The 13,161-nt window shown below is 46.2% G+C and overlaps 1 protein-coding gene across 12 annotated transcripts in view; it reads left to right on the top strand.

Moving 5' to 3' along the window:
- Positions 1–13,161, top strand: part of DYSF (dysferlin) — a 220,569-nt gene that overhangs the window by 20,174 nt on the left and 187,234 nt on the right. For all 12 annotated transcript variants that reach the window (XM_077766310.1, XM_077766308.1, XM_077766305.1 and 9 more), the window contains exon 2: positions 2,709–2,768. In XM_077766310.1, the coding sequence (XP_077622436.1) occupies positions 2,709–2,768 (60 nt within the window). The remainder of the gene's footprint in view (positions 1–2,708; positions 2,769–13,161) is intronic.

Raw genomic sequence — 13,161 nt, 5'->3', positions numbered from 1 at the left:
TTACAAGAAAAAGCATATGTATGGCTGCTTGAGTTGCAAGCTGAACTAGCCAGTTTTGTTTTTTTTTTTAATGTAATAAGGTTTTTTACTTGAAAGAATGACTAGCAAACTGTGATTATTCAGACTTGGGCATTTGACAGACATTTTCTTTCTTTCTTTTTTTTTTTTAATTTTTTTTTATTTATTTCTGAGAGAGAGATAGACAGCATGAACAGGGGAGGGTCAGAGAGAGAGGGAGACACAGAATCAGAAACAGGCTCCAGGCTCTGAGCTGGCTGTCAGCACAGAGCCCGACGCGGGGCTCGAACCCACGAACCGTGAGATCATGACCTGAGCCGAAGTTGGACACTTAACCGACTGAGCCACCCACGCGACCCAGACATTTTCTTAAAAGTGAATAAGTGAGGGGCTTCTGGATGGCTCAGTCGGTTAAGCTTCTGACTTCAGCTCAGGTCATGGCCTTGTGGTTCATGAGTTCGAGCCCCACATTGGGCTCTATGCTGACAGCTCAGAGCCTGGAGCCTCCTTCGGATTCTGTCTCCCTCTCTCTCCCTTTCTCTGTTCTCCTCCCCTGCTCATGCTCTGTCTCCCTCTGTCTCAAAAATAAACAAACATTTAAAAAATTAAAAAGAAAAAAAGAACAGAAAAAGTTTGAGAACCTTGCCCTAAGGTTTCATGGAGTAAGTATTCTGTGGTGACCTGTGTCATTTTAAAGCCCACATTCTTTTACTATATCAGTGATTTGCAACTGGCCATGAGAGGGGGGGTGGGAGTTCATCTTGTCCCACTTGGGGGAGTTTTATCAAAATCTCTGAAAGGACCCCCTGAACACAGAGCAACCATTTACACATAATAGCCTTAGAGTCTACCAAGCCCTGCTCTGCCTCTCTCCCTCAGATGTCTCATTCTCCACGATTTTCCTTTGCTTTCTCTTTCTCTGTTGTTTCTTTCCTCCAAATCTTCCCTCAAACCCTCCTTGCATTCTTGACCCCACTCTACTTTTCTTTTCTTTTGCTCTGACGCTGGCCAGAGAGGTCTGAGCCCACAGGAGGTTCTTGGCAATGCCCAGCTTCTGAGGAGGCCTCGGGGATCCTGGGAGATGTTTCCAGAGGCTTCGGGGCTTTCATGGTCTAGACTGTGTAAAAGCTGAGCAGTCCAGGCATGCCTGAGTGGTTCAGTTGGTTAAGCTTATGACTCTTTATTTTGGCTCAGGTCATGATCTCACGGTCTATGAGATCAAGTCTTATGCCTTTTTCTACACTGACAGCACCGAGCCTACTTGAGATTCTCTCTCTCTTCTTTCTCTGCCTCTCCCCTGTTTGCTCACTCTCAAATGCATGCACTCTCTCTGTGTGTCGGTCTCTTTCTCAAAACAAAAAGCTGATCCAGGTTAAACCAAAGGCTTCTCGCTAGAGAGCCTTCCATGGGTAGTGTGGAGTCAGGTGATCTTTAGGATCCAATCCAATTGTAAGTTCTGTGTCTGACTCACCACTTCAATCATCCGTTGGACACTGATCCATTTGTGTTCTGCCACTTACTAGGGAGTTGGACATGTTTAGCCTTTTCCGGGGCTGAGGCTCTGGAGATGGTGCTCTGCCTGGCTACCATCCGGGGCACTGGTCTCAGCCATGACCATGTCCATTCTTCTTGTCTACCCCCAACCGTTCTGCATGCCGTTGGTCCAGCCCTTGTGAGCCAAGGGAACTGGCTTAGGACAACCTGCTCCAGACAGACCCCTTCAAGGCAAGAGGAGGGCAGTTTTTTTTAATTGAGCTTAAAATTCACATACCCTATAATTTATCATTTTAACCTCTTAAAAGTGCTCAGTTTAGATGATTTTTAGTATATTCACAAGGCTGTGCAATTATCTTTATCTTATACCAGAGCATTTCATCACCTTAAAAAGAAACCTCCATGAGGCATTCATTCCCCATTCGCATCTTCCCCCAGCCCCTGGAAACTACTAGTCTGTTTCCTGTGTCTGGATTTGCCTATTCTCGATGCTTCATATAAATGGATGCTTCATATAAATGGAGTCATACAATATGTGCAGGTAGATGTTTTTAAATAGAAAAATATTTTCTATGAAGATCATTCATTCTTAGAGTCAGAAAGTCTACAGTTAAGAAACTTTATTTCATTAAAATTTTTTTAAATGTTTATTCATTTTTGAAAGACAGAGCATGAGCAGGGAAAGAGCAGAAAGAGAGGGAGACACAGAATCGGAAGCAGGCTCCAGGCTCTGAGCTAGCTGTCAGCACAGAGCCCAATACGGGGCTCGAACCCACAAACCTTGAGATCATGACCTGAGCCAAAGTCATATGCCTAACTGACTGAGTCCCCAGGTGTCCCTAAAAAACTTTATCTAGAAAGTCATAACTTTCTAACAGTAAACCGTGTTATGTTATATAATAGCATATTGTCATAACAATAAGAAACTCGTTAAGAAGAGACAGGCTGGGTATTTTCCTTTAAAAACATCCTTCTGATGGGGCTGCTGTTTCTCAGTCCCTGAGCTGAGAGAGAGAGGTCATGTGACTGGCATTGGCCACTCCTTTCAGACTGGTGGGATTCCCAGGAGTCCCTTGGCTTGGCAAGATTTCCTGTGGCAGACGGGCCGCAGTGTGGGTCTCAGCAGCTGACCCTAACTCAGTGAGAGGTGCAGGGGTGGGATATATCTCTCCACTCTCCCTTTGTGTCTCTCGTAGGGGTGAAGAAGAGAACCAAAGTCATCAAGAACAGTGTGAACCCCGTATGGAATGAGGTATGTAACGTTTCCATTCTCCCTCTTTTTTACTCCACTGCCACCATCTCTGCAGTGACAAGCCAGGGGCTTGTGCAGGAGGTGACTTTCTCAGTGGTATTGTCAAGGAGGGGAGGAGCTGCTGGTCCAGTGTGTCAGCTAAATGTGCCTGCCTCCTGGGAGGAGGGCTGGTGGCGTGGCCTGCCAGGGAGATAGAACCATCTCGAGATNGTGAGGTGAGCTGTGCAGTTTAGAAGTCAAAAGGTAATAAAGACTTGGAGTGCTTGCATACGTCCCTTTGGCAGGCTTTTTCTCTTGTTTCACATACGTGATGTGGAGAGTTTCCAGGCAGAGGCAATAAAGGAGCAATGTTGTGGAGGCCTATAGAGGCGGCGGTGGGTCCCTTCTCCTGTTCTTGAGCTCCAGGCCTCAAGTGTAGGGGGGTGGGCAAGACCAACCGAGCTTGCTGACCGATGGCCCTGCTCGCTGTGGGGTCAGGTGGTCTGAGGGATGTAGTCTGTAAGGCCCCTTAGCCTTGACTATGAGGGTAGCGTTCAGCATCCCGGCTGGGCATGGCAGGGCGTGGCTGTGTTAGGTGCCGATAGAGGTGGGTTCCTGCTCTTGGTGCCATTTACTGAAGCAGGGGCTTGCTTTTGTGATCTGCTCACAGGGATGCCTTTGTCTGGGAACTGGGTCAGCCAGTGTCTGAGGCCTGGGAGGCGTGGTTGTGTTACCCTGGGGTGGGAGAGGAAAGGGAGGAAAGGAGGGGGGATTCAGAGGCCGAGGAAGGCCAACGAGGGTCTCAGGCTGCGAAACACCTGGAAAGTTTGAAATCTTAAAAAGCTTAGAAGAAAACCCAGCTGCCACGGTCTCTCTGTGGCTCTGCTGGTCATGGGTGCGGGGCATGGTATGTGCAGGGGACGGGGGGTTAGGTGAGTGCACTTTCATTGGGACCTCTATCCCATCTGTAGGGGGCAGGAGCTGGAATCAGTTCACACTCACGCACCCCAACACAGACATTTTGTGGAGAAAAGGCAGCCTCTACTAAGTGTGAATGGTGGATCTGCAGGTGCGTGAGGGAGTAACGCAGAGCACTGGACAGTCCTGGAAGGCTTTCTGGAGGAGGGCCACACAGACTGACTCTAAGGCTTTGGGGGGTGAGGGAGGGAGGGCATTCCAGCATTTGGGTATGGCAGGCAGTCAGGCTAAGGCCTTACAGGTGGGACTCAGTCACACGACACGTGCAGCCCAGTGAGGACGGAGCCCTGGGACCCGATTGGGAGGCATTCTCAGATACCAGGCTGAGGATAATAATAGCAAAACCCCAACAGCTGATGTTTACCAAGGCCTTAGCCAAGTGTCTGGCCCTGTGTTGAGTCTTTATAATACAAGATCTTTTTTAATCATTTGGGTACTACTGTTATAATTATTACAGGGGGAGACTGGCTTTGAGAGGTGGGGTGCTTTTCTCAGAAGCTGGTGATGGCAGAACTATTCTTTTTTTAAGTTAAAAGAAATGTTTATTTTTGAGAGAGAAAGAGTGCACAGTTCGGGGAGGGACAGAGAGAGAGGGGGACAGAGGATCTGAAGCGGGCTCCATGCTGACAGCGTGAGCCTGATGTGGGGCTCAGACTCACAAACTGTGAGATCACAGTCTGAGCTGAAGTCGACGCTCAAATGACTGAGCCACCCAGGCACCCCTGGCAGAGCTATTCTTGAAAGCAGGTCTGCAGCATGCTCATAATCACCGAGTCCCTGTGCTTCTCAGAGGCTCCTAGAAGGCCCCGGCTGGTGCTGAACCCTTCTGGAGGGTTCCATTCACTCATGATGCCGGAGTTGAGAGGGCTTAGTGTAGCAAAGGTAAGACAGTCTGGTTACTGCACGACACATAGGAGGAAATGCATGTTTCATTTTCATGATCATATTCAGCATTTTACAGGCCCTGTGGAGGGATTTCTGAGATCATGAAGGAGACCTGAGAGCAGGGGTTGTGAAGGTATTTTTTATCAATTCCAGGGCCAGGTTGGGCAACACCAGGCCAATGCCATACATGGGGGTCAGGCTGTACTATACCCTGGGGCCTTCTCCGTGGCCCTTCTGGGTGTCCTCTAGCTCCTGGGGGGAAGCTGGCTCCCTGAACACCAGTTTACCGTAGGGCCAGTGCTGGAAATCAGTTCCTCAAATGTCAATTTGCAGAATTGCTAATTCTCAAAACTTCCCAATTTACTAGAGACTTCTTATACTTGTGTGCAGACTTTGAGTTTCCCAAATGTGTCTTTATTTATTTCTGGCAATTAAAAATTAAATTTGAATTAAATTTAAATTTAAAATTAAAATTAAACTAAATTTAAACTTTAAATGTAAATATAAACATCTGAAGAATTTCACAGGTTGCCCAAACCACACTGTCATGTGCAGAAATAGTGGCATTTTGGCTTCATTATAGCCCCCAGTGGGTATGCAGCCTCCATAGCACTTTACTGGACTGTGAGGTGCCTGAGGGTGAAGCTTGTTGGAGGAGCATTTGGTGCTGCTGCGTTTCCCCTGATGACCATTTGCAGTTTGGGGTGCCCTTGACTGGCCTGCTGGCCTGGAGTGGGAGCTCAGGGAGCCCTCCGTGCCTCAGGAAAGGAGCAGAGGCTGGGGGTCTTTTGGCTGCTCTGCACCTTCCCACCTGCCTGAGGGACCCCAGAACCAACTGCGGTGCCGGGCCAGCTTTGTGCTGATAAAACCAGGTTTGAAGTGGACAGAAAGGGAAACTCCACTCCTATGGGTAGGAGACACTCTTGAAAGCTCAGCTGGAGGTCCTGGACTCCTGTCTCAGGATGCACTGAACAACTTCCTTTTTGCTGTGGGCTTCTTAGAGGGACGCTGCAGGGGTGTTGACCCTGATCCCTGACTGGCTGTGACCACTGGGATGTTTGGCCTAGAAGTTCCTAATCCGGGCAACACAATAGCATCACCTACAGCTTTTATATACACCCTTGCCTTTGGGTGTTGTTACAAAGTCCCAGGTATTAGGTATTTCTACTGCGCAGCCCAGGGTGAGAGCCACTCCTCTCAGTCCAGACCAGTGCTGCCTGACAGAGCTTGCTGAGATAATGGAAATGTTCTGTGTTGGCTGGTATAACTGAGGACCTGAATCTTAAATTTTATTTAGTTTTAACCAATTTAAATTTAATGTTTATTAAAAAATTTTTTAACTTTTATTCATTTTTGAGAGGCAGAGAGACAGAGCACATAGGGGGGACAGGTAGAGAGAGAGGGAGACACAGAATCCGAGGCTGGCTCCAGGCTCTGAGCTGTCAGCACAGAGCTCTGAGCACAGCACAGAGGCTTGAACCCACAAACAGTGAAACCATGACCTGAGCCAAAGTCGGATGTTTAGCTGACTGAGCTACCCAGGTGCCCCTGTTTATTTATTTTTTTGAGAGATAGAGAGAGAGAGAGAGAGAGAAAATGTGTGTGAGTGGGGGAGGGGCAGAGGGAGAGGGAGACAGAGGATCCAAAGTGGGGTCTGTGCTGTAGCAGAGAGCCCCCCGCCTGCCATTGATGTGAGGCTCATAGTGGCTACTGTGTTGGACAGTGTAGCTCTCTGGTTTTACAGAAGTGTTCCTGCCCTGGTTGCATATTAGCATGATGTGGGAGCTTTAAAAGAGATCATTGTCTGGGCTCCACAGCAAACTGATGCAACAAGAAACTCTGGAGTGTGGTGCAGGCCTCAGAGCTTCTTCTAACTGCCCGGGGTAGGCCAGTGTGCACCCAAGGTTGAACACCCACTGCGTTGGGGCAGTGCTGGCACTTCTGTAAGGAAGTACTCTCAATTTTTTCCTGAATTAGCCAGGAAAGAAATAGGAACCATCACTCTTGTAATAGTGTATATGTGTAATTATTGGTGGAAATGATCACCACAAAATAATTATGGCTAAAACCACACATGGGTAGAATCGTACAGGGAATGAAAAATGGACTGAAGAATCCTGTTGGCTACTATAAACACTGACCTTGGAAAATGGAATGCAACGGAAGTAATTCTGTAAGAGAAAACTCAAAATACAAAGGAGCTATAATCGACAGAGTTTGATATGAACCAAAGAGTTGAAAAAAAAATCTTTGAGCCAAATCTGTGTTGGGAAATTTAAACAGAAAATAGTTGTTACCAATGACACTAATTTTGGTCAAACAAAAATGGAGATTGAAGAAAAAGGAAATAGTTAATTGTGCTGTATAGAAAGTACATCAACAAATTCAATGGGCTTAATTTAATTTGTTCCAGAGAATGCCTTTTCAGTGGAAATGAATTAATGTAGGTATATTTTTGATTTAAATATTTGGTAAACATACATATAGAAGAAAAAGTCTCCATGGGATCAAAATACTTGCCTGTNGAATGAGCACTGGGTGTTATATGGAAACCAACTCGACAATAAACTATTTAAAATAAAATTAAAAAAAAAAAAAAAAGAAAAACAAACACCTGCCTGCAAAAAAAATACCAGGGTCAAAATGTTCTCACTTTGACCACAATAACTCATTGGCTTCAGGCCTAGCCAGGACTGGAGTAGGGTGGCTAGATTCAACACACATTCGGGACACCCAGTTAAGTTTGTCCCAAATATTGCACGGGACTTATTTGTTTGTTTGTTTGTTTGTTTGAGAGAGGGAGGGAGGGAGCGTGTGAGTGGGGAAGGGGCAGAGGGAGGGAGAGAGAGCATCCTAAGCAGACTCCATGCTCAGCACCAAGACCAATGTGGAGCTCAATCCCACCACTGTGAGATCATGACCTGAGCTGAAATCGAGTCAGACACTTAACCGACTGAGCCACCCAGGCGCCTTGCGTGGTACCTACTTATAATAAAAAAATGTTCCTTGTTTATCTAAAATGGCTGCTTAGTAGGGAACCCTGTGTTTGATCTGGCAGCCCTTTCTCAGGGTGGCTGAGCACCCTGCCTCCCTTTAATCAAGTAGCATAGAAGGGCCCTTAACTCCACACCAAGGACCAGTTAGGAGGCACTTACTGCTGTTGAAAAAGCCTTCGTTTAGTGTTTAGGATAGCGTTTTCTATGGAGTAGTGTGGTCTACTTGGAACCTCTTAGGGACCTGGGGCATAAAGTGGGGCATCGAGGGGTCTCTCAGCCCCACACAGAGCCTCGCCTTCCCTCCCCTGCCCGGGATCTGGATCCTCAGTCGTGGTGTCTGCATCTGGCTGGGGCCCAGAAGGCAATTTGGGAACCTTCTTGAATTCCTGTTCCTTCTCCTTCCTCTTTCAGTTGTTCCTCTTCCCACCCTTACACGGGGTTTGACAGGCTGCTCCAGAGGAAGAGCGGGGGCCTAATCTCAGTGAAGCTCCCTGAGCTTCTCTGTTTCTTCCTCCTCGAGGGGCATGAAATCAAACACACAAGCACGTCTGAGGGAACTGCTATGAAGAAGCGGCTCCGTACATGGCAGTTCCTTTTGGCACATCCTCTTTTCCGGTTCTTTCTTGTGCTGCTCTCCTGCTCCCTCAGTTCCTTCCATTCCCGCTGGCTCAACCCTTTCCCATCAAAGCCTGCTCTTAGCCAGCGATGGTTTGAAAAAAGACTAATTCATACTGAAGTGTTGGTGGTAGGCGGTGGCTTAATGTTTTGCCCTTCTTAGGAACCTGGAGTATGGTGCTATCTATGCTAGACTCTGTTAAAAATTTTTTTTTAATGTTTAGTTTTGAGAGAGAGAGAGAGAGAGAGAAACAGAGTGCAAGTGGGGGAGGGGTGAAGAGAGAGGGAGACACAGAGTCTGAAGCAGGCTCCAGGCTCTGAGCTGTCAGCACAGAGCCCGACCTGGGGCTTGGGCTTGAGTTTGTGAACTGCGAGATCATGACCTGAGCCAAAGACACTGTAACTGGCTGAGCCACCCAGGTGCCCCTGCCAGTCTGTTTAGAGCAACAAGAGAATTAATGGTGAGCGGCAGGAATCACTATAGGCTTTGAGGAGGTATTTTGGGAATGGTGGTCTGACCTCTGTGACCATTGCTTCCAGGGGTGCCTCTGAGCCTGGACTAGGCCTTGGTGCCCTCAGGGTGAGGGAGGAGTGTCCTTGGGCCTCCTGGGACAATGGGCTTAATGTATTGGGGAACGTGGGCATTTCTCGGAAGGAGCTGAGCAAGTCTTGTTCCTTAACAAGAGGAGCCCTGCACAAGAATGCACAGGTGATGGCCGAGGCTCCTGGGGGAGGCGGCCTGGCCGGATGGCACCTGTGGCCTCCAGAGGGAATATGTTGACGTGGTGGAGGGATTCCATCCCCAAGGGAGCAGGGGGTCTCAGTTCTGCAGCTGTCCACAGAGCTGAGCAGGGCAGGGGTGGTGGCATGACAATGAGGCTCAAAGAGTTCTCTCAGGACCCCCTACCGCCGTCCGTAGTGAGCCTCATCCTGACATCGGCCACCTAGATTTCTCTGAACCTGCTTCCTCATCAGGATAATAGCAATCACAGTACCTATATTTGCATGGTTGTCGTGAAGCTTGAATGAGATAGTGTGTGGGCATCAGAGGCCCTACTGGGTGCTTGGCACACTGAAGGCTGTTTAGCACGTGGGGACTGTTGGGTCCATACGGACACATGTACACAGACCACACCAACAGTGAACGTACCGCCCACACACCCTATGTGGACACTTGGCTGTACAGAGTGTGCACCAGCATGCCACACACATGTGCACACACAGTCTTTAGTTTATGAAAACTCTCACAGGAATATAAAAATTTTAAGTATTTTTTATAAGCAAAAGTAACATCCATTCTTCAAAAGCTATAAAGGAAGAGGTGTAAAGTTTTCCCACCTTCCCCCATCTGCTGCTTCCCTTCCTTCCGTGTATCTGTTATTGACAGTTTGGTGCATGTCTTCCTCGGCTTTTCCTAAGCCTCTGCAAACATCTGTTGCATACACGTGTATACATGGACTTAAACAAAAGTGAGATCTTGTCGTACATACTAGTCTAAACCCTGCTTTTCATCACTTCATCATGGACCCTTTCCTAGTATGTATTGATCAGCCCCATTTTAAATGGTTGTGTGGTATTTCACAGGGTGGGCACCCCATAATTTATCCCACTCTATCCTTACTGACTGGGATTCGGTTTCTTTCTCATTTCTTTCCTGCCCCTTCAGTGGATATCTTTATCCAAATTGCTTTATGTTCTTACACTATTTTTTTCTTTAAGATAGGCCCTTAAAAGTGGGATTATTGGATCAAAGGATATGAACATATAGCATTTTCATAGATTCTGTCACATAACTTTTCAAAAATGTGTCCTAATTTATGTCCACCAACAGTGTAAAAAAAGGTGCCTGTCAACTTTTAATTTTTGCTTAGTGCCATGGTAGGGGGAAAAAGTATCTTAAAAAATTTTTTTTTAACTGTTTGTTTATTTTTGAGACAGACAGAGCATGAGCAGGGGAGGGGCAGAGAGAGGGGGAGAAACAGAATCAGACGCAGGCTCTGGGCTCTGAGCTGTCAGCACAGAGCTCGATGTGGGGCTCAAACTCACGAATTGTGAGATCATGACCTGAGTGAAGCTGGATGGTCAACCGATTGAGCCACTTAGGTGCCTCGGAAAAAAGTATCTTATAAATTGTGTGTGTGTCTTTTTTTAAAAGATTTTATTTTTAAGTAACCTCTACACACAACTTGAGGCTCAAACTTCTAACCTCTATATCAAGAGTCACAGACTCTACTGACTGAGCCAGTCTGGTGCCCCTAAACTATTTTCTTGACTACTTGTGAAGTTGGGCATCTTTTCATGTGTTTTACTGCCCATTTGTATTTCTTCTGTCAATTGCTTATCCTTATATTTTGAATTGCTTGCTTTTTTCTTACTAATTCAAAGCAGTTTGTATGTTAAGGATCTTATCAGAAATATTAACTCTCTATCTGTTTTATGTGTGGAGGGTATTTTCTCCCTGCTGACAAATGTCATTCCCACATAGGAATAGACACTCACCCAAATGTGTGTGTGTGCACTTAGACATTTAAAAAGGCAGAGTGGCAGTTTGCTGTTGCTAGAAGTTGGGGAAAGTAAGCCTAAGTTCAGCCTCTGGGTTTCAGCAGGCTGGTTTGCAAGCCCCCCTTTCTGGAATATTTGGGAGGCAGGAATATTTATAGTTCACCATCTCATCGTTTTTAGTGTGCTCAGAAGTGTTGACTGTACCCTTATTTTCCAAGGATTTTTATAACTATAGACTTCAGGACGTCCCTGAGTTTCAGAATAGTTTTTCTTTTGTCTTTTTGTGGATTGAAGTGGAAAACTATTTAGTCACCTTTGGGCAGCCCCTGGGGAATCAGATGCTGGCGGGAAGGCTGCCAGAGGCCAGGGGGTGGGAACGTCCGGCTGTCCCTCGTTTCCTGCTCCTCACTGCCAGGCATGAATGGCTGAGAGCTGGAGGGGGCATAGATGGTGGCTGGCTCCTCCCAGGGAGCTTAAACCTCCCCTGAGTGTGTGTGTGTGCGTGTGTATGTGTGTGTGTGTGCGCGCGCACGTCCTGCCAGAACAGGGACTCTAACTTTCCTGTCATGCCTGATTCATTGAATCTGGTGAGAGGAAGGTGCAGCTGAGTCAGTGATGAACGGATTTGAGTTGTAATGTATGTATTTTTAGTTGACATGTTCTTTTCTTAGTTTAAAAGATAAAGAATGAGAAACTGATATATGGAAACACTTCTGGAGCTATTTTTAAGACATAATTTTGAACTTATAAAAAAGTTGCAAAAATAGAACAAAGAAGGGGCACCTGGGTGGCTCAGTTGGTGAAGTGGTTAAGTGTCCCACTCTTTTTTTTTTTAATTTTTTTTTTAATGTTNAGAGTCCCACTCTTGATTTTGGCTCAGGTCATGATCTCATGGTTCATGGGATTGAGCCCCGTATCAGCCTTGTGCTGACATTGAGGAGCCTTCTTTGGATTATTTCCCTTTCTCTGCCCCTCCCTTGCTTGTGCACACTCACTCTCTCTCAAAATAAATAAATAAGCTTAAAAAAACAGAACAAAGAATATTCATATACTCTTTACTTAGAATCACTGATTAACATTCTACCCCACTTGCTTTATAATATTCTCTCTCCCTCCTTCCCGTTTTTCTTCCTTCCTTTTTCTCTCTTTCATTTGAGGATGAGTTACATTCATTATGGCCCTCTATCCCTAAATACTTCAGTGTATATTTCCTAAGAAATGTGTAAAATATAGTTTTTAGAATTTAAAACTAGGAATTAAGATTAGGGATATTCCTTTACATAATCACAGTGTAGTTATCAGCCTCAGTAAGCTTAACGTGGCTGCCATACTTCATCTAATTCACCATTCATCTTCTGTCCTATCAGTTGAGCAAATAACATCTTTTATAGCAAGTCCTCTGCCCCTTTTTCTCAGTATGGGATCCAGTCTAGACTCCTATATTGAATTTTGTTATATTTCAACAGCCTTCTTTCAACATTCTCACAACGTTGCCTTTTACAACAACTTACATTTTTGAATAATATAATATACCAGTTTTTTGTTAATTGGATGTTCTTCATTTGAGGTTTGTCTCATGTTTTTCTCATGATTAGGTTTGTTGCTCATTCCTGGCCAGAATACCGTGTGGGTGTGTTGGGTCCGTCTCAGGTTCTGGAAGCACAAGATGTACCTCATTGGTGACGTTCATTTTGATCACCTGTCAAGGTGGTGTCTGATTTTTTCCATTGCATATTTACTGTTCTTTTCCCCTCTTTGAAATCTTAAATTTTATTTTAGAGAGAGAGAGAGAATCTCAAGCAGGTCCACGCTCAGAAAGGACCCCAGTGTGGAGCTTGATCCCACAACCCTGTCTCAGAGAGTTGGATGTCCAACTGACTAAGCCACTCAGGCGCCAACCCCTCCCAAAGTCTTTTAAGAGACACATTAAGACCCTGCAAATATCCTGTGCCTCATCAAAATGTGCCCCTAAATTTAGCATCCACAGAGAAAGGTCCAATGTTTTCATATGAAATTGTTTAGATTTCTCTGTGCTGCATTAAAATAAGCTTACTTGGCCACTTTAATTTACAGCTTCCCACTTAGGGCTCGGATTTGGAGGCCATTACCCCATAGTTCTTCTCCCATCTCTGATAGGACAGTAGCCTCACTGGACGATGAGTCTGGGAGCCAGTTCCTTTTCCTTGGAGGAAAAGTGTGTGCCCTGTCAATGTGTAAACTGCCTGAACTGTCCTCCCTCCCGCCCCCGGTGCCAATCCCTGACTTCTCTTTCAGTCTGTGAGATGGCAGGAGCAATTTCAGCCCTTGCATTTCTCCTGCCCTCACATTCCAGTGGCTCCAGAGCATAGATAGCACTGCCAAGAGGGATGGCCAGGTCTGGGGAGGCTGGGAAAACAGAGACATGTTTCTATTAGTAGGCTGCGGGGGCGGGGCCAAGGCCCA

This window comes from Crocuta crocuta, unplaced genomic scaffold (assembly GCF_008692635.1).
Source record: "Crocuta crocuta isolate KB4526 unplaced genomic scaffold, BGI_CrCroc_1.0 scaffold113, whole genome shotgun sequence".
NCBI lineage: Eukaryota > Metazoa > Chordata > Mammalia > Carnivora > Hyaenidae > Crocuta > Crocuta crocuta.
Note: the sequence above shows the minus strand (reverse complement) of the source record. Positions and strands in the feature narration are given on the sequence as shown.